The sequence below is a fragment of the Aedes albopictus genome, chromosome 3, assembly GCF_035046485.1.
Source record: "Aedes albopictus strain Foshan chromosome 3, AalbF5, whole genome shotgun sequence".
Taxonomy (NCBI): Eukaryota; Metazoa; Arthropoda; class Insecta; order Diptera; family Culicidae; genus Aedes; species Aedes albopictus.
In genome coordinates this window covers 339,423,875-339,442,807 of record NC_085138.1, presented here as the reverse complement: position 1 = coordinate 339,442,807, position 18,933 = coordinate 339,423,875, and the positions used below count along the sequence as shown (strand labels likewise).

The 18,933-nt window shown below is 40.2% G+C and overlaps 3 protein-coding genes and 1 pseudogene across 5 annotated transcripts in view; 1 reads left to right on the top strand and 3 right to left on the bottom strand.

Annotated features, from left to right (window-relative positions):
* Positions 1 to 10,975, bottom strand: part of LOC134284301 (calcium/manganese antiporter SLC30A10-like) — a 365,099-nt gene extending 354,124 nt beyond the window's left edge. Inside the window, exon 1 of the mRNA XM_062843100.1 lies at positions 10,838 to 10,975. The gene's annotated coding sequence lies outside the window, so the exon portion shown is untranslated. The remainder of the gene's footprint in view (positions 1 to 10,837) is intronic.
* Positions 1 to 18,933, top strand: part of LOC109424709 (sphingolipid delta(4)-desaturase DES1) — a 429,300-nt gene that overhangs the window by 150,579 nt on the left and 259,788 nt on the right. The gene's annotated exons all lie outside the window — the stretch shown is intronic.
* LOC109424714 (calcium/manganese antiporter SLC30A10) overlaps positions 1 to 18,933 on the bottom strand; it is a 131,321-nt gene that overhangs the window by 29,068 nt on the left and 83,320 nt on the right. Inside the window, exons 1-2 of one of the 2 annotated variants that reach the window (XM_029865245.2) lie at positions 11,733 to 11,881; positions 10,838 to 11,439 (exon numbers count right to left, since the gene is read on the bottom strand). In XM_029865245.2, coding sequence (XP_029721105.2) covers positions 10,838 to 11,026 — 189 coding nt within the window. In that variant the 5' untranslated portion in view covers positions 11,027 to 11,439; positions 11,733 to 11,881. Of the gene's footprint in view, positions 1 to 10,837; positions 11,440 to 11,732; positions 11,882 to 18,933 lie in introns of those variants that run through there. The other variant, XM_029865244.2, reaches the window with a different exon arrangement.
* Positions 15,136 to 18,757, bottom strand: LOC109426299 (adenylate kinase-like; annotated as a pseudogene).

Here is an 18,933-nt window from a genome sequence, read left to right as displayed (position 1 = left end):
CGTTGGATTAGCCTTGAAACAACGTACGCATTTCCTCAAATGTTGCTGAACACGATTCCGACCATCAAGTATCCAAAACCTCTGACGGAGAAGAGATAACAATCCGCTTGGGCCAATGTGCAAGTACATCTCGTGCAAATCGTCGATGATGATTTTCGTCACGTGATGCTTTGATGGTAGAATGACGGGATGACGTTGGGCAAATGTTAGATTTGCGTGTTTGATTCGCCCTCCAACTCTCAGGATACCTTGCTCCAAGATCGGGTTGAGGTACCGAAGCTTCCCAACGTATCGGTGTTTGGGATCACCAGTACGCTGATACTTTTCAATTTGCTGGATTTCTTCAGGAAAATGCACTGCTTGAAGTGCCTTCATGATCAAGTCTAGGCTTACCTTGTACTCATCCACGGTTGGGTACAGTTGATGATCGTTATCCGTACGAATCTTTCTTGCCTTTCTGATAAATCGAGCCACATAAGCCATGACTCGTCGCAGACGCCTAAACGAACTGAACCTGGTGAGAACTGGAAGTTCGTAGGGACCTTCACATTCCTGTGCTGTACAAGTAACTTTCTTCACGTCCGGAATGTCGACAACTTCTTCTTCTTTGAAATCTGCAAATGATGCCGTTCGTAGAAAAGTAGGCCCGTGCCACCAAACGTCATTGATTTTCAAATCCGCAGGGTAGACACCACGCGACAGCATATCGGCTGGGTTTGATTTGGACTCCACGTATTTACGTTCGTATTCCTTAGTGGTTCTATTGATCTCCGTAACACGATTTGACACAAAGGTGTTGAGCTGATGAGGTGGCTTATTCAACCAGCATAACACGATAGTTGAATCCGTCCATAACACCACCTTGTTGAATCGTTGTTTAATAGCCGCCATAACAACGCCAACCAATCTAGCCATTAGAACAAATCCGCATAGCTCCAGTCGTGGAATAGTTTGGTTGGGGGCAACTCTGGATTTGCTTGTCAGAAGGTGAAGCTCCGCAGTGCCGTCGGGAAGAACAGACCGTATGTATACACATGTTCCGTACGCCGAGAATGATGCATCCGAAAAGGCATGAAGTTCAAGACCAATCCGATTGGGTGACAGCACACATCGATTAATCTTCATTCCTTCAGCCTGTTTCAAGCTGGCTATGTACCGCATCCAGGAGTTCATCTGATCCGGTGGCACTTCTTCGTCCCAACCAACCTCCAGCTTTCACAGATCTCGTATCAATAATTTGCACAGCACGACCGATGGCGCAAATAGTCCCAGCGGGTCAAAGGTTTTCGAAACCTCGGAAAGGATATGACGCTTCGTGATCATAGCCTGGTCTTGAACAGGATTCATCCGGAAACACAGTTCGTCCGTTGAGGGATTCCATAATAAACCCAACGTTTTAATCACATCGTTTGCTCCGCTAAATTCTAATGCCGTTCGCTTCTCTTTCAGTTCTTCCGGAATGGTCTCCAAAAACTCTGTGGAATTGGAACACCATTTATGCAGCTGGAAGCCTCCTCGCTCTAGAAGATGCACGAGCTGTTCTGCTGCCTCCTTGATGAACTCGATAGAATCTCCGCCAGTCAATGCATCATCGATGTAGACATCGTGCAGTACAATTTCCGCAGCTATGGGAAACTGTGCACCCTCGTCATGTACCAGTTGCACTAAGGTGCGTGTTGCCGAAAAGGGTGCCGACGCCGTGCCGTATGTAACGGTAGTCAGCTCGAATGTGCGAATCGGATCGGATGATTGCTTGCGATAAAACACCCGTAGAAATTTTGTGTCTTCCGCTGCCATTGCGACTTGCCTGTACATCTTAGGCACATCGCAAGTAAAAACGTACTGGTGTACGCGGAATCGCATCGTGATGTCTAGAAGAGAATCCTGTACGCTCGGCCCAGTCATCAACACATCGTTTAGCGATAGGCCCGAAGTCGATTTCGCTGAAGCATCAAACACTGTTCGTAGCTTGGTTGAAGATGATGATGGTTTTAGTACTGCGTGATGAGGCAGGAAACAGTTGGGCTTGCTACTTGCTTCTGGTTCAAAAACTTCTCGGCAATGGTTCAGACGGATGTATTCCTCGATGAAACAATCATATTCACGCTTCAACTGCTCGTTGCTATTCAAACGCCTTTCTAGCTGCTGGAATCGCTGTAGTGCATGCTGCTTCGTTTCACCAAGCTTATCCACGTTGTCACGAAACGGGAGCCTGACCACGTACCTTCCGGACGAGTCCCTTGTCGTTGTTTGAACGTAATGCTGCTCGCACAATGCCTCCTCCTCTGAAAGCCTCGATGCCATCGGAACATCCTCGACCATCCAAAACCGTTGAACCAACTCATCCAAATGATTGGTTTCAGAAGAAACAGTGTTGCATTGTTGTGGTTGTATATTCGACGAACGATTGTGGGTTGGCCCTGCGACGACCCATCCCAAAAACGTTTCCTGTATAATCGGTCGTCCAGGCCCGAGATCGATGCGATTACTTTTCAGGATACTGCAGAAAAGTTCGGCTCCGATCAGAAGGTCGATTCGTTGAGGCCTGTTGAATTCTGGATCAGCAAGACGAATGTCGTTCGGGATAGCTATCTCTGCAATGTTGAGCTCTTGAGCTGGTAGTATGCCAGTGATTCTCGGCACCACCAGGCATTCGATGTTCTCACTGTAGCTTGTCGTTCTGGATTGTAACATAACCATTACTTGGTGTTTGATGTGGGTCTCCTTCCCGTTGATTCCAACGACACTCGTTGCACACTTTTCACGCTGGATTCCAAGGAGTGTTGTCATTGCTTCCGTGATTAGGTGAAGTTGCGACCCTGAGTCCAGGAGAATACGACACAGCCTCACGTTACCGTGCACGTCCAGAATATTCGCAACCGCAGTAGAAAGCAGCACATCCTTATATCCACTCGAACCAGTGGCGCAACTGAGGGTTACCACGTTGCTCATCAATGACGAACTGTTGTCACTATCGACAGGTTTCACAGAGTCGGTCTTGCTGGCATCGTCATTCGGTTTTGGCGAATCCAGATGGAGAACCGTATGGTGCCGCTTGTTACATTCTCGACATGAATGTTTCGAAGTACATTTGACCGTGAGGTGCCCTTCTCTCAGACAGTTATAACAAACGCCAGCTTTCTTGGCCCTGGCATTCCTTTCACAAGGTGAAAGCTTGAGAAACTCGTCGCACTGGTGGTTGAAATGTTCTTTATCGCAAAACACGCATTTTGTTTCCGCCGCCGTCACAGTGAAAGAAGATTTTAACTGTGACGCCTTCTGCGACGTAGCAGGTACATTGGCCTTTGACTTAGTCTTCTGTTGAATACTTGAAGAGGCTTCCACTCGTTCGAGCACCAATGCGTGTTTTTCCAGAAACTCGATTGTGTCGTCGTAGGTAGGAATGACACCGTGTTCGTTGTTGGCTTCCCACAGCTTCTTGGTCTCGAAGTCTAGCTTTGATGCGAGAACATTCACCAGCACGATGTCTGAGAGGCCTAGTACATCGTACCCGTGGTATCTGAGCGAATCGACGTGCCGTTTGCACTCCTCGATCAAATCCCTCAGTTGCCTCCCGCTCTCCTGCGTCATTGGTTTCAAATGCAGCAACTTATTCGCGTGAATGTCCACAATCTTGCGCTTGTCTTCATACCGCTGGACTAGGAAATTCCATGCTGCATCGTAGTTGTTTTCATTGATGAATTGTTGATTGATGACACCGGCCGCTTCTCCAACAAGGCACTTATCCAAATGATACAGTTTTGTTGCAGCATCCTCGTTGGCACACTTGTTCATAATGTCCGTGAACATTGATTTGAACCTGAACCAATGCTCAGGCTTCCCGTCAAACGACGGAAGGGGTGTGTGTGGAAGGATCGATTGTTGCACTCGGATCGGTTGAGGAACACCGGTCGCAACTTGCCGTTGCAGTGCGTTAGAAGTCTGTGCATCCTTCTTCTGTTTCAGCAGTCTGCTCACTACTGCTCTCACCTCCGTGAACAGGTTCTCGAATTCGACGTAGATTTCTTCCTCCTCTTCCTGCTTCGTTGGATTGGTTGCGCACATCTTTGTTTGACACTCGTTCATTTCTTGATAAGCCGCATCAATCGTCCGTATGTATGTTTCCAAGACGAATTCGTCAAGTGGAACCTGTTCGTCGTCTGCCTTCTGGAGACTCGATTTGATGCGGGCAACTTTTGAGGTTATGAACTCCCGTTGCCGCTGAAGAGCTGCTAGCGCCTCCGCCATCTTCTTTTTGAGTTCACGTTCAGCCTTTGCAGCCCTCTGTTGTGCGATCGATAGAAAAGCAGGAGTTTTCGACCCTTTCCTTGTGGTCACCGGCATTTAACCGCGCGCGAGAACCGGACCAGCACATCCGCGGTCGAATGGACCAAAATGTTCGGATTTTCCGTCTGTTTTCCGCAAATCAAATGGACTGTAATTAAACGGTTAGAAAAAAACGTGTTTTATTATTCTCGCGACGGTCCACTAACTAAAACTACCCACAGTAAAAACAATGCGAACAAAAAAAAAAGATAGGGTTACCAACTTAGCAATTCAAATCGTTGGTTTTCAAATCGACCGTTAGTCTGAACAGGGGGAATCCCTGAAAAATTTCTGAAGGTTTTCCAAGAAGTTCTCCTTCTGGAAGAATTTCTGAAGAAATCCTTAGAATCTTTGGAGGAACTTCTGGAGGATTTCCTGGAGGAATCTTCGAAGGATTTCCTGAAAAATCCCTGGAGAAACTCGTGCAGAAATCTAGGAGGAATTGCTGAAGCAAATTCTGATGGAATCTCAGGAGAAATTCCTGGAGAAATGCGTGGAGGAATCCCTAGAGAAATTGCTAACAAAATTTATGAAGGCCGTCCTGGGGTAATTTCTGGAAGAATTCCTGGAGGAGTTCCTGGAGTAATTCCTGTATAAAATCCTGGAGGAATTCCTAGAAGTATTCCTGTGGGAATTGCTGGAGGTTTCCATGATGAAATTCCTGGAAGAATCTCTAGAGGAATTCTTGGAAAAAATACTGGTTAAGTTTCTAGAGGAATCTCCAGAGGAATTCTGGGAGATTTATATTATTTTTTATTTCTGAAAAAATCCCATGAGAAAATCTTTAAGTAATTTCTGGCGGAATTTCTGGAGGAATTCCTAGATGAATTCTCCAAGGAATTCCTAAAGGAATCCCTGAGGGAATCCTTGAGGAAATTTGTGAAGAAATCCCTGGAGAATCCAGAGAAATTCCTGGAAGAATCCCTGAAAAATTACTGAAACTGAAGGCATTTTTGGAGAGTTTCCTGCAAGAATTTCTGAAGAAATCCCAAGACGATTTGCTGGAAGAATCCTCAGAGGAACTTCTGGAGGAGTTCCTGGAGAAATCTTCGAAGGATTTCCTGGACGAATCCCTGGGAAAATTCCTGGAGAAACTCGTGAAGAAATCCCTGAAGGAATTCCTGAAGCAATTCATGAAGGAATATCAGAAGAAATTCCTGGAAAAATGCCTGGAGGGATCCCTGAAAAATTCCTGGAGAATTTTCTGGAAGAACTTCTGAAAAAAAAACCCAGGAGATTTTCTGGAAAAATTTCTGGAGGAATTGCTGACATAATTTCTGAAGGATGTGCAGGGGAAATTTCTGGTTCAATTCCTTGAGTAATGATGAATTCCTGAAAAAAAATCCTGGATTAAAACCTGGAGGAATGCCTGGAGGAATTTTGATCTATATCTCAATTTATAGGGCAAAGTATGCGATTATGGGCTATTTTGACTGCAAACCATTAAGCATGGAAATATTTATTTTTAACCAATCGAAGGATAAATTGGTCAATGGATCATTGAAGCCGACTTTTCCGCTACCCATCACATCAAAACAAAAGCGCCACCGTATATGGACGGTAACACAGTGACAGCAGTCGAGTTACGTCAAACACACAAGGCTACTGTGGCGCTATCTGTTCATTTCATAGCGGCCGTTTTAGTTATTTTAGTGATCCATTAACATCTAAATTAGCGACTCATGCAAAATATTTCGATTTACCAAATCGAATTTGATAGTTTTCAACCAATTTCAACCAATAACATTTTAAGACTGAACAATTATTGAACAAACTAAATTTGATGATGTTCAAAAAATTCTTACAACAGATGTTTTTTGTATTTTAAAAATAAAATAAAGTTAAGTAAGTTACAGATAAAATAAAGTTAAGTAAGTTACAGTTACAGACAACCATTCAAACATTCTTCTAATATATTCACACAATTGATTTACGTCAAAAGTTCGTCCATTGAAACAGTATTGTAGAGTCCTCCTCAGCGTTTGAAGGACGTGGCTCCCATAGTGATCAACTTCACCCCGCTGATCAACTACCCAGCACACCCCCCACCCCAACGATTACGGTATCTGTTGATCGGGATTGATAAGTAAAATTCAAAAAATAAATATCCGACGCCATTTTAAAATCCAAGATGGCGGACCATACAAGATGGCGGCCACGGAATTGAGTAGTTTGAGCATTGAATATGAAGCGACCGGGCCTGAAGATTTGGGTGAAGGATAGAGTAGAGGGTGGGGTAGACGGTAGGGTGAAGCGTAGGGTAGGAATTTTTCAAATGGAGGAGAATGCGCCAACCTACAGATACCCAGGCTTGACAGAAACTCCCTCGCGAGAAATTAAGGAAGCGATTTCGGCGATTTTCTGAGGAGAAAAAATAAAACTCAGTAATCACAATGCAAATCCTCAACCGCATCGAGCGCGAGTTTGTCGCGCAGCGAGGAGTTCGTCCAACACTCATAATTGCTTGTTGTGCTTCTCACGTCCACTCACACTCAAAAAGCTCTCGCGAGTTCCACTCCCATACAAAGAAAGAGTCTCGATGCAAAAATCGCATTCTTTTATCCAAAATCATCATCGGCTCTATTTTCGTTCCTCTCTTCCTCGCTCAATTTTTATTGCCTCTCTGTTTGGACTTCGTTCGCTAGGCATTTCTTTCGAGAATCTTCCAAGAATTCTTCCCGGGATACCTCCAGATGTTCCTTCTGGAATTTCTGTAGGGTTTGCTCATGAGATCTCTTCTGGGATTTCTACAGGTATTGCTTTAGAAAATCCTGAAGAGATTCTTTTAAGTATTCTATTCGGCATTCCATCAAGGATTCGTGCTGAAATTCCTTCAAAGTTTTCTTTCGGAGTTTCTGCTGTGATTCTTTATGGGATTCCTCTCGAAAAAGAATATGATAGAATACAGATTGCGGTCGAGATTTATTCAGGAAATCCTAGATTTTTAGGTATTCGTGCTGGAAAATCTGATGGGATTTCTTCAAAAATTCTTCCAGAGTTTTATCCTTCCGGGATTTTTCTATGATTCTTTCAGGAATTTCTGCTCAGCTGCTGGCCAGGATTCCTGCAATTCTTCTAAGGATCCCATAAGGTATTATCTAAGGGTTTCCTTTAGGAATAACATCTGGGAATATTGCCGGTATTGCTTTAAAAATCATGAAAGGATTCTTTCAGGCATTCTTTAAACGATTTTTGACAAGATACAGGGGGTGGTCAAAATGTTTGGGATAAACAACTTTTTTTCTCCCACAAAAAAAATCAAGATGCTGTAACTTTTCATGAAGTGCATCAAAAAATCTCAAATTTTGACTTTTTATCAACCTGTTATATGTGCATCATTGGTACAAATTTGGGCTCGATTGAATAGTTTTTCACGAAGTTAGAACCGTTCGGGTAAAACACTATTTTTTAGACAACTCATTTTTGACTTGTTGGGTTTAATCACCGTTAACTAGTATATATCTATTTTATTGATATTTATCGGTGAACGAGTAAAACAATATCGTTTTTTGCGTGACGTTTCGGCCTAATCACTTTTCAGCCATCTTCAGACGCAATTTGATCGCCGCAGCTCTGGTACCACTGGTACGTGATCTCCCAGCTGGATAGGAGGTAGCATCAGCTGCGGCGATCAAATTGCGTCTGAAGATGGCTGAAAAGTGATTAGGCCGAAACGTCACGCAAAAAACGATATTGTTTTACTCGTTCACCGATAAATATCAATAAAATAGATATATATAAACTCATTTTTGAGCTGTCATATCTCGGAAACCAGTGAACCGAATTGAATGATTTTTTTAACGTTTATCAACAATATATTGATACTTAATACAACGTTATAAAATGTAATATTTTTTCACGGCGAATTAAGTTATACTGGGTTGAAATTTTTACCCATATAGAGGAAAATTAGTCAAATTTACAGTAACACACAAAAAATACTAAATGTGTTCTTCCTTCAAGCTAAATTGGCTCCAATATATCTGATGGAAGATAACTTGAGAACAGAATTGGAAAATCTTTGGACATAAACACTAAAATTACGTAAAAAATTACATTTTTTCGAGAAAAATCCAAAAAGTGTCTATCCATGATAACTTTTTTCAACGTTCAAAAAGTATCTATGTTTTAATAGTTTGTGAAGCATTTGTATATTGTTAGTGTACGTTCAAAATTTCATTCAATTCGGTTCACTGGTTTCCGAGATATGACAGCTCAAAAATGAGTTGTCTAAAAATAGTGTTTTACCCGAACGGTTCTAACTTTGCGAAAGATTAATCAATCGAGCCAAATTCGTACCAATGATGCACATATAATAGCTTCAGTTTCCAACAGTTGACCCGTGATGTCGACTACTCAATCGAATGAAAATCCCGATATTTTCGCGTTCGAGGTTTCTGTCCAAGTCGGCATGTCGCGGTTTCTTTAAAGTAAGTGTTTAGCTCAGGAGCAAGTGCAATAAAGAAAGAAATTGTTTTGCGCCCTCCCATAAAAACTAAAAAAACTATTTTTTATAAAGGTTAAAATTATGAAACACCTTGGGCGTTAACCGATTAAAAAGCAAAAAAAGTACACGAATTGTGATGGTTTTACAGTATGGCCCATACAAAAATGCGAAAATATATTTTTTTGGTAATTTTTGTAGCATTCTTTAAAATGAAAAACTCAAGAATGGCCTATTTAGTTGACAAACAGTTAAAATTTGAGATTTTTTGATGCACTCTATGAAAAGTTATAGCATGTTGAACTTTTTTGTGAGAGAAAAAAAATTAACATTTTGGCCATCCCCTGTATATTCAGAGAATCCAATGGGAATTCTTTTAGTTATTACCGGGATTCTTCCTTGAAAGAGTCTTTCCCAATTTTTTTCAAAGTTTCCTTTCGGAATTTTTCCCTGGATTTGGTGACTCATACCGCACGGTCACAAGGCTCCACCAAGAAATAGTAAGATAATATTATTACTGTGATAGTTATATGTTTTTTTTGTATTATTTGAATCACACTTTGTATAGTCCGTTACTTCAGGTAATGGTATTAACTCCTAATTTGCGGTTTTTATACAGAGTAGATTCTCGCTTTCTATAACAACGTTTGTCTTACTAACATTCCTTCCAATCCTCGATGCTCGGTGCAATTACGATTGCTCCGGTCAATCACGGAGTAACAACTACGAATTGTGCAGTCATCTATGCTCATGCTTATGCTCATGTATGGAAAAATTTGAAATTTCATGAGAAGCGAAGTAAAAAAATTGAAGTTTCGTGTGAATACTGTTGTCTTACAATAGCGCTACCTAGTTTGTGAGGAATCTCTGACTAATTTCAACTTAAAAAGAATCAGTATTAACACTGAGCGTGAGTTAACTAATGAGAGTGAGAGAGTAAGATGAAAAATGAGATACATAGTGAAATAGGCTTTTTGATGCACCTAGATATCTTTGCTAAGCCATGATGTTATCTGACAGTCATTTTTTTTTGAGTAGTTATCATCTCTTTCACCCATTATAGATGCATTGAATCTATACGGATGATATCACAACCGATTACAACGAGAGTATAAAAGTTGTGCTGGAATAGAGCTTGAAAAAATTATCGGAAGTTAAGGACAGACTTGTTGAAATCCCAAAATGGCCGCCATAATGGCAGATTTTGGTACTTATAGACTATTTTAAAAGCACAAATCTCTTCGTTAACAAAACCAGCGCGCCTGATCTTATTTTATGATTATTGCAAGTGAGCAAGAACAATATAAAAATGCACTGTTACATATTTGAAGCTTGTTTCTTGAGATTTGTGCGCCTGAAGTTCTGATAAAGCGGAATTTCAAGATGTTTGTCCTCAAGGATCCACACTGAATTTTTTTTTGAACTACACCATAGACTTTTTTTTTTCGTGAAATCATGTTTATTTTATTGAAACATGACTGTTGAAAACTATTTTTTATAAAGGTTAAAATTATGAAACACCTTGGGCGTTAACCGATTAAAAAGCAAAAAAAGTACACGAATTGTGATGGTTTTACAGTATGGCCCATACAAAAATGCGAAAATATATTTTTTTTGGTAATTTTTGTAGCATTCTTTAAAATAAAAAACTCAAGAATGGCCTATTTAAAAGTCGTATATGTATATTAAATTAAAATTTAAAATTAAAAACATCACACTGTTTGAAAAAAAAATCTACATTATTTTCTTCATCGATTTTCGCTTTGGTTAATAACTGGCCGGCAAATCATTTTTGGTTGTTTTTGTTGTTTCCGATGCTAGTCCTAGTCGTCCTTCACCGAAATACACCGATAGATCATCCGACTATTGGTCGTATTTCCCGGAATGGTCCGAAAAGAAAATCGATTTGAGAAAATTGATTTGGTTTTTGAAGCACAGTGAGATACCACAAACGCACAAACCAGTAAACCGCACAATCACAAATCGGTTACAACTCTCAGGTCACAACATGCGCAGAACATTTGAATCCCAAATCTCTTCCCACCTGAATAATGCAAGCAAACTCACCTTGATCGTCAGGATACATCCGGTCAGGGCAATGATGTTGCACAGCATGTGATAGGAATCCACGAGCAGCACCAGTGCATGCGAGATATGGCTCAGGAACAGCTGCACCAAGAAGTACAAAATCGACAGCACCAGCACAATGTACAACTGCACCGGTTGCATCCGATAGATCCATTCTTTCATTGCCATCTTATCTTAGCCGGTTTATCGTTGGTGCCACACCGATATGATCACTTGAAACGATTATCTTCTATTCTCACCAAATTCTTCCGCAGTTGTCGACACTTTTTGGGAATGACTTCCTTCTCGAAACTTATGCGATCATCTTCGTCACATTCACTTTAAATTTCTAGACTCAACACTTTAGAGCGATCGCATTCACTATGGTTGTTAGATCACCATGTATAAACATTCGGCGCGGCGTAGATTTCTATTACACCATAATCAATATTCACACGATATGGCGAGGCGATATTGTATGTTGACGACGAGTTGTTCCTGCGGTTCATCACCATCAACGACGCGACACACTACTCTTCTTCAACCGCACGCGGCGAGCTCCGATCGGTGAGTAAATTGAGTTATACGCCGCATCTGGAAATCTGTATGGAACGAGACGGAGACGTAGCATAGGAGGAGAGATTAGAAATATTAAGATAACCACAACGACATGACAGGATTGGTTGGAAGTTGAAGCCAAATTACGTGGGCGATTACTACTAAACGATGTGTATTGTCAAATTACTGGATGAACAATCATTCTAAATACTGTTTAACATATCCCTATGAAACTTGTCCATTTTCTAAACATATGACATACCATATTCTCAATACAAATATCAGCATAAGTGTTTGACAATTTATAAAGAATTAGAGATGTATTAAAGCCACTTACTTTTCTTATATTTTAACACGAAATAGCCGTAGCAGTTGAAAAGCAAGCTCTCTCCAAGTTGATCTGTTACGTCAAGAAGACCCAACAATTTCCAAATGCAGCAGTTCAAGGTCTTCCCAAGCAAAACATTCATCCTTAAATAGGCAAGCACATGCTACTTACACCTTGTTTCTGTGCTAGATTTGCCACAATGTGGAAAGCGAAATATAGTGAGTGATAAGATAAGACGTTAAGGAGACTCCTACCTACAACCCTACAATCTAGTGCAGGGCCTGCGAGCTCTCTGAAGCTTATCTATCTCTCGGTGGTTCAGTCAGACTGGTAAATAATGGGACTGTGATGACGCGTTGTTGAACATGCTGATTGGGGGCGTCGTAAATTTGACTGTCCGATTGCTGCTGAACATTGCTCATTGTTTCAGCAGTTTTGGCATTTGGCAGAATTTGAGTTTTTAAGCGATTATCTTTTCCAGCTTAATGATAGATTTTAGTTTTCAACACGTTCTGCTATACGATTTAAAAAAAAGTACGTTTTAAATATTATTTTATTAAATACATTTTACAAAAAAAGATTTTAACTGTTTTTTCTCATTTCTTAATCAAAAATGCGTATCTCTTTTTGACCATTTTGTAAAAGTTTTCAAAGGATCGAAAGATATTACCACAGACAAACAGACGTACCTCTTAAAGGAAATTCACCAAGAACTTTTGCCCGGTGTCATTTTCATGAACATACTGCCACCTATTGGTAGGACCGCGCGCGACACTGTCGGCCATGATGGATTTCGATTTGACGTTTTGCTGACACGCACACTACTACACAAATTGCCTGTAATTTTCGTTTGCATCATTCAGCAACGTGTACACTGGCAAACGTTAAAGCGATCGAACACTAGCGCGTCTGGTGGAACGATCACGCAAATCAAATGAAATTTGAATTGATCGTTAAATGCATGTGCCAAGCCGTTTTGAAGAGTGTTACGTCTGTTTGTGTGTGATATTACAGTACACGTTCGATAACTACAACATGTTTACGTTTTGCTTATCGAATGAAAATCGATTACTGCAATAACTGACAGATGTCAAACAAGTTGTTGAAACAACTGTCAGTTGATGTAGAATGCAACCAATGTGCATTCGGAAAACATCGTAGAGTAATGCGGGCCAAAAGTTCGCACGGAGCAAAAGTTCGCAGTGAGTCTTTCTCTACGCAAGAGTTAAGAACCCAGGCAAACATATATGGGTTCGACACATTATCAGGCCAGATGCTGGTCAATAAAAATTGGAACGATTTCGTTATGCAGTAGCAGAGTTATGCAAAAAAGTGCGTTTTTAGCTGTTTTGATGTAATTTTTTGACCTTTTGGAATAAGAATTTGTAATGACTGAAAGTAGAAGAACTACATAACCTCTTTATGTTGAAGAATCGTCATTCCATTGTAGTTCGAGAGGTGCACTCGAATAAACAAAAATCTTCCAGTGCATCTTGTAGGAAGGAACTTTGTTAAAGCCTCGACAGTGGGGCAAAAGTTCGCACTATATTTCTGAATCTCGAGCATCAATATAGTTACAAAATATTTGAAGCAATGCGAATTCGCATTTTTTAAAAGATTGCAGTTGAAGCGTTTGCACCGAGCAAACGTCTACTCACTGTATTTAGATTTTTATTGATGCCTGAAGATTTGAAATTGGTTCATTAAAACGCATGATATTCACTGAAATTCATGTAAATTTCCAATTTTTAAACAGAATTGAACTTGATTTTCAGTTATGACAAAGCAAAGCAAAGTGATAATAGGGAAGCAAAGCAATCACGGAGAAAAATATATAGTTATATTAATCATATTGCGGTCGCGAACAAGCATATTTGTGCACTGACTTTTATATAAGCCCTCTTTGAGATTGTATTGCGCATAATAGGGTAAGTGTACCAATTATGGCTATAGTACCAATTATTCGCCATAGTTGATTTTCACCCTTTAATGATGTAAATCAACAAGAAAAATATTGTGAACAACAGATCAAGTTCACAAAAGATGGTTGCACTCATTTAAACTCCACGTTTTGCTCAAATTATGGTAGAAATAAATCATTTTCCTTAAAATTTCGGCTTCCTTGCACCCTTTTTCGCCATAGTGTACCAATTATGGCTAATCCCATAAGGAATGCATGCAAATAATGCGAAAAGTAATCGAAGTTAAAAAATGAAACCATAACTGGTACAGGGTTCCTATCATTGGCACACGCTTTAATCAATATTAAAAGTAGTTTTGGCTCCGTTTCTATATTTTTCCTGTAAAGTATGGAAACTAAGCTGTCTTTCAACTTATTGATGACATTCGTTGGTCTTCTCGTTATTTTTGTATAAATAGCTTTCCTTAGGTAGTGCCATAATTGGTACACCCACCCTACCATAGGACGAAGCATAACAGAAGCTTGAAATGATTAGAATTGATGAACTGATTAGAGCAAAAAATATGGTTGACTCCATCATGTTATACATACATCAAGAATATTTATTGTTGATGGTTTGACAGCTCATTTATTCTCATGGTGGATTCGCGCATATTCATGCTTAACTTAACCCCTTTTAACCCTAAACTTGAGACTTGAACTAACTGTATCGGATGGTTGTTTGAGGCATACACAAAAAATCGTTCAAATGAGGTTAAGTTGTATTTCTATAATCAAAAGCATTAAATTTGAGATGAACATTTATGTAATGGTCGTATTTTAGTGCAATATGTTCTAATTGTAAGATATTACACTAAAAACTAGAGATGGGAATCTGATTCAATTTTGAGAGTGAATCGCTGTCGATTCACTCTCAAAAAATATCTACTCTCTTGATCGATTCAGTAACTCTTTTCCGAAATTTGATGAAAATTTTAATTTTTCGATGTTAGCTGACTCCTCTCCCAAATGTACAGTTTTGTAGGAAATCTGCTCGTAAGGTAGGGACGACGACTAAGCCGTCTTATTATGATACAGTAAAGTGCAGGGTACGCAGGTTTTCATTCCTTCTAGGCAAGGGTAACTCACCCGCGAATCGACTCAACAAAATCTTAAGAAAGTTCCTTCCACTAAAGAATCGAATCAATGAATCATCGAATGAAACAATGATCGATAGGCAAAGGTTGCGGTGGTCGCCGTCTAATCATCATTAAATTGCGCAATCAAGCCAACTTTTTCTCTGAAACTTGTTGGATTCGTAATGAACTTCAATGAATCGTAACTCTTTTGAAACGAATCGTGGCTCACTCATTTGGCTTCGCGAATCGATTCTTTGAGTTGATTCGCGAGTGAGCTACCCATGTCTACTAAAAACCACCATTACAGGAACGTTCACTTAACAAAAACATGTCCTTGCATATGCTTAATTTATAAGTTTATACAAATGATGTAGATAGGGTATTGGTTCCCTTATTAAGCATGTGGCTCCCATTTTCATCCTACGAAAAACAAAGGATTGAGGCGCTGTTTGTTTTGTTTCTTATTTTTGTATTTTTTGTTAGAAGCACCCATGGAAACAAAAAGAACGGAACCAATCGGTGCCGTAATCGCTTGTTTTCGAATAGGATGAATATGGGAGCGTGGGATTACTGATGGCACACATACCCTATGTACTATCAAAGTTCTCGAATTATAAGCGACGCACTTTGGCAGGAATTGACCCGGAAGTGCAATCCGAGCTGGGCTAAGTAGTCGGCCAGGTGTTTGGTCTGCTTGTGGTAAAATTCCAGTCGTTTCATTGGAACCTTCGGTGGAACGAACACTTCGTGATATGACCGGCCGCTGGACTGTTGGATCAAACGACCGGTGGTACGACGCACCAGCAGATGCCTGTCGAATCCGAACTCCAAAACCGCATCCAGTCCGGTCTTGCGCTTCTCCAGCATGTTGTCTAGTTTCTCGGCTTGCACAACCGCCCATGGATTGGCTTGGGCAGTGGAAACCATCCAGGAGGAATCCATTTTTGATCTCCTGTTTGTCCAGATTGGAACCGATCATGTTCACCACCAGGTCATTGAACACAAACTTGCCCTCGTCCATTTTGATGTGGGTGCCCAGCTTGGAGCCGGCAACAATTTCCGCTTGCAGCATAGGGGATTCTGGGGTAATACGCACCACTTAAGGAAGATGCGTCCAAATGCATATAAAAAGTCAATAATTTATTGGTTTAATGCATGCATTCATTGCATATACTTTCATTCTAAGAGAAACCAAACAAAATTTCAGCCTTAATACAGTTCAGCACTTGAAAATAACGTTTTTTGTAAAGACTAACATTACGGCTTCGTATGTTTATGCGGGGCAGTATGCACCCTTGCTCGGGGTAGATTGCACTACAACAATGGGGCAGGATGCACTCAAACAAAGGGGCAAGACGCACCACAACATTGAGGCAAGATGCACCGTCGAGTTTAGAAATCTTTTTACTTCTTAGACAAAATGCATGTTTTATAAGGTTTTAAGACAAACAATAGCTCAATTTAGTTTGCGATTACTTACAGAGCACTCATAGATATTATTACAGCTTGTTTTCTATAGGTGCGTTTTGCCCCAACCAATGGAGTGCATATTGCCCCAATCAATAGCAAAAAATAAAATAGTTTAAAACATATAATTTACGTAGATTACTGTTTAAGTTATATTTCCTCTGCTTAGCGTTGCCCTCAATCAACTGAATAAACACAATAGCATTAGATGTTTGGTCGGTTTTCACCATCAAATCATTCGACAAACGATCGGGAAAATTACATCAGAATCGTGCTTTTCAATTTTATTCATTTTTCTCAGTAATTACGTAACGCAGATATGTAAAATTTTCCAGATGCTCATTTATTAAGACGTTCTATTAGACTGATAAGGTTTCAAAGCTCTAAAACCGATAATCCCTGAAAAACAAAGGGGGTGCGTTTTGCCTCGACAGTGCGTATTACCCCAGGTGCCCCTATCACCGGTTGAGAGGGGGAATACGCATTTTTTTTCCTTTTGCAGTGGAGCGTGGTTTCCCTTGCCCAGGACAGGATTGCGTTGATTCCGGTGGCTGGCTCTTGCTCCGGGTTCGGTGCTACGGTTGCTGTATTTTGGGCCATCTTCAATCGGTGGTGTATCTGCACCCAGAAAACACTAAAAACAACATTTACATCATAAGTTTGCGACTGCATGCAATTCATTACGGTGGCGTACTTACCTAAAGATGAGCAATTTACTAAAAGCACACTATTGACTCCCCCATGAAGAAACAATTCACGCAATGGCTAACTACCGCTGCTGCCGCCATGATAAACAATGAATGAGAAGGCAGCAGTGAGGAGGCCCGGTCAATACGGGTTCAAGTAATGACATATATGCTTGGTTCAAGCGTTTGATGGTTGGTGCTCAATGAGGTTGATTTGAATGCAACGTATGCTTGGTGTAGGCATCAAATCATTGTGAATCAACTATTTGAAGCAATTATGCCAAGCATATCTTCGAAGCTTGAGAGAACTGTAGAAAAGGTTATATCAATCATAACACATTTCTGTCCGTGAAAGCAAAGAGGGATAGGGAAGGAATGTTAGTTACTAGAAACCGCGGAATCCACAGCATGCCCACAGTTGTCTCGGGAAAGAGTTACCAGGGCACTGTAGGGAAGTGTAGGGGATTTCGGACGCAATTCGACGATTATTACAACCTTTACTTCGCTTTCAACACTCTATTTCTTTTCGCTCAAATTCTGCCTTTTTTCTTCCACACGCTTTTTCACATCCGATCCCTCCCGTCGCTGAGCACACAATCCCCGTTCTTTTACACCCTTTCCCGCTCTACCTTTCCCACTCTCTCTCCACTCCCGTTATACGCTACGTTTTCTCTTTGACTGCCTCTGAACCGGGGGGTCCGCCACTACAGGAAGGACGAAGACAAATTTCTTTGATTTGAAACAAAAATATTCATATTTATTCGGTAAACTGATGAAATGTTTGAAACTAAAATTTTGAGTTCTTCAATACCCACTTTCGACCGTCGCGAGCATAAACAAAGCTCACAAGTTCCAGCTGCAAGTGCAAAGGAGAAATTTCCCGAAATGTTTTCAAGGATTTCTGTTGTTTTCGGGAGCGAATGTGACCTACATCATTTTGGCATTGGAAGTACATCGGGTAAGGTGGGTTTTCCCGGTGAAGGGAAAGAATTTGAAGATATAATGGGAAAGCAAATATTTCCACAGAGCCGACCTGCCACACAAAACAAAATATTTTGCATTTATTTCTAACATAACCTGTCAGAAATTAATAAAAGATGCATGTTTGTTTCAAACATGCATTGCATTGCTTCAAATCTGTCGTTTGACTTGTTTCAAAAAGTTTTGTTTTTGTGGTTTGGACAAATTGACAATTTGTTTGATTTTACCTCAAATATTTTTGATTCTACTATATTTAATTCTGCGTGAGGGTAAGACGTGAGTGTAGGAGTCAATATGGTAGGTGGTTATGATGTACTAGTGTATTGCTCATGCTCCACGCAGAAAAAAGCATGGTAAAATCAAAAATATTTCAGGTAAACTCAAATAAATTGTCAATTTGTTCTGGCAACAAAAATAAAACTGTTTGGAGCAAATCGAACGCTACATTTGAAGCAAATTCAATCCATTTTTGAAACAAACATGCATATTCTGACAGGTTATGTTAGAAACAAATGTAAATTTTTTTGTTTTTTTGTGGCAGGTCGGCCCTATGGAAACATTTGTTTTCCAATTAAATTTACAAAGTAATTTCCTTCTCTAGGAAAACCCACCTCCTGCGTGGCAATTTCAATGCCAACATCATGTGGATAACATACGCTCCCGAAATCAATGGGATTTCGTGGAAACTTTTGGTGAAACTTGACTTTTTTTTTTTGCAGGAGGAAATCTTGTTTGGTGCTGCAGCTGGAACTGAGAGTTTTGTTTATGTTCTCGACGGTGGAACGAGGGGCTCTTCAATGTGTATTGTGGAAATCAATATGTAATTGAGTTAGTTTTAAAAATTAATATTTTAGTTTTAAATATTTTATCAGTTTACCGTTTATTACATGAATATTTTTGTTTCAAACGAACGAAATTTGGCTCCGTGTCATGTTCAACAACACAGCGCAACATTTTTTTGTCTCAAGAGCAAACTTATGTGTCTCTGACAAATTTTGGGCCGCTGAATCAGAATCTGCACGTCACAATTTTGAGCT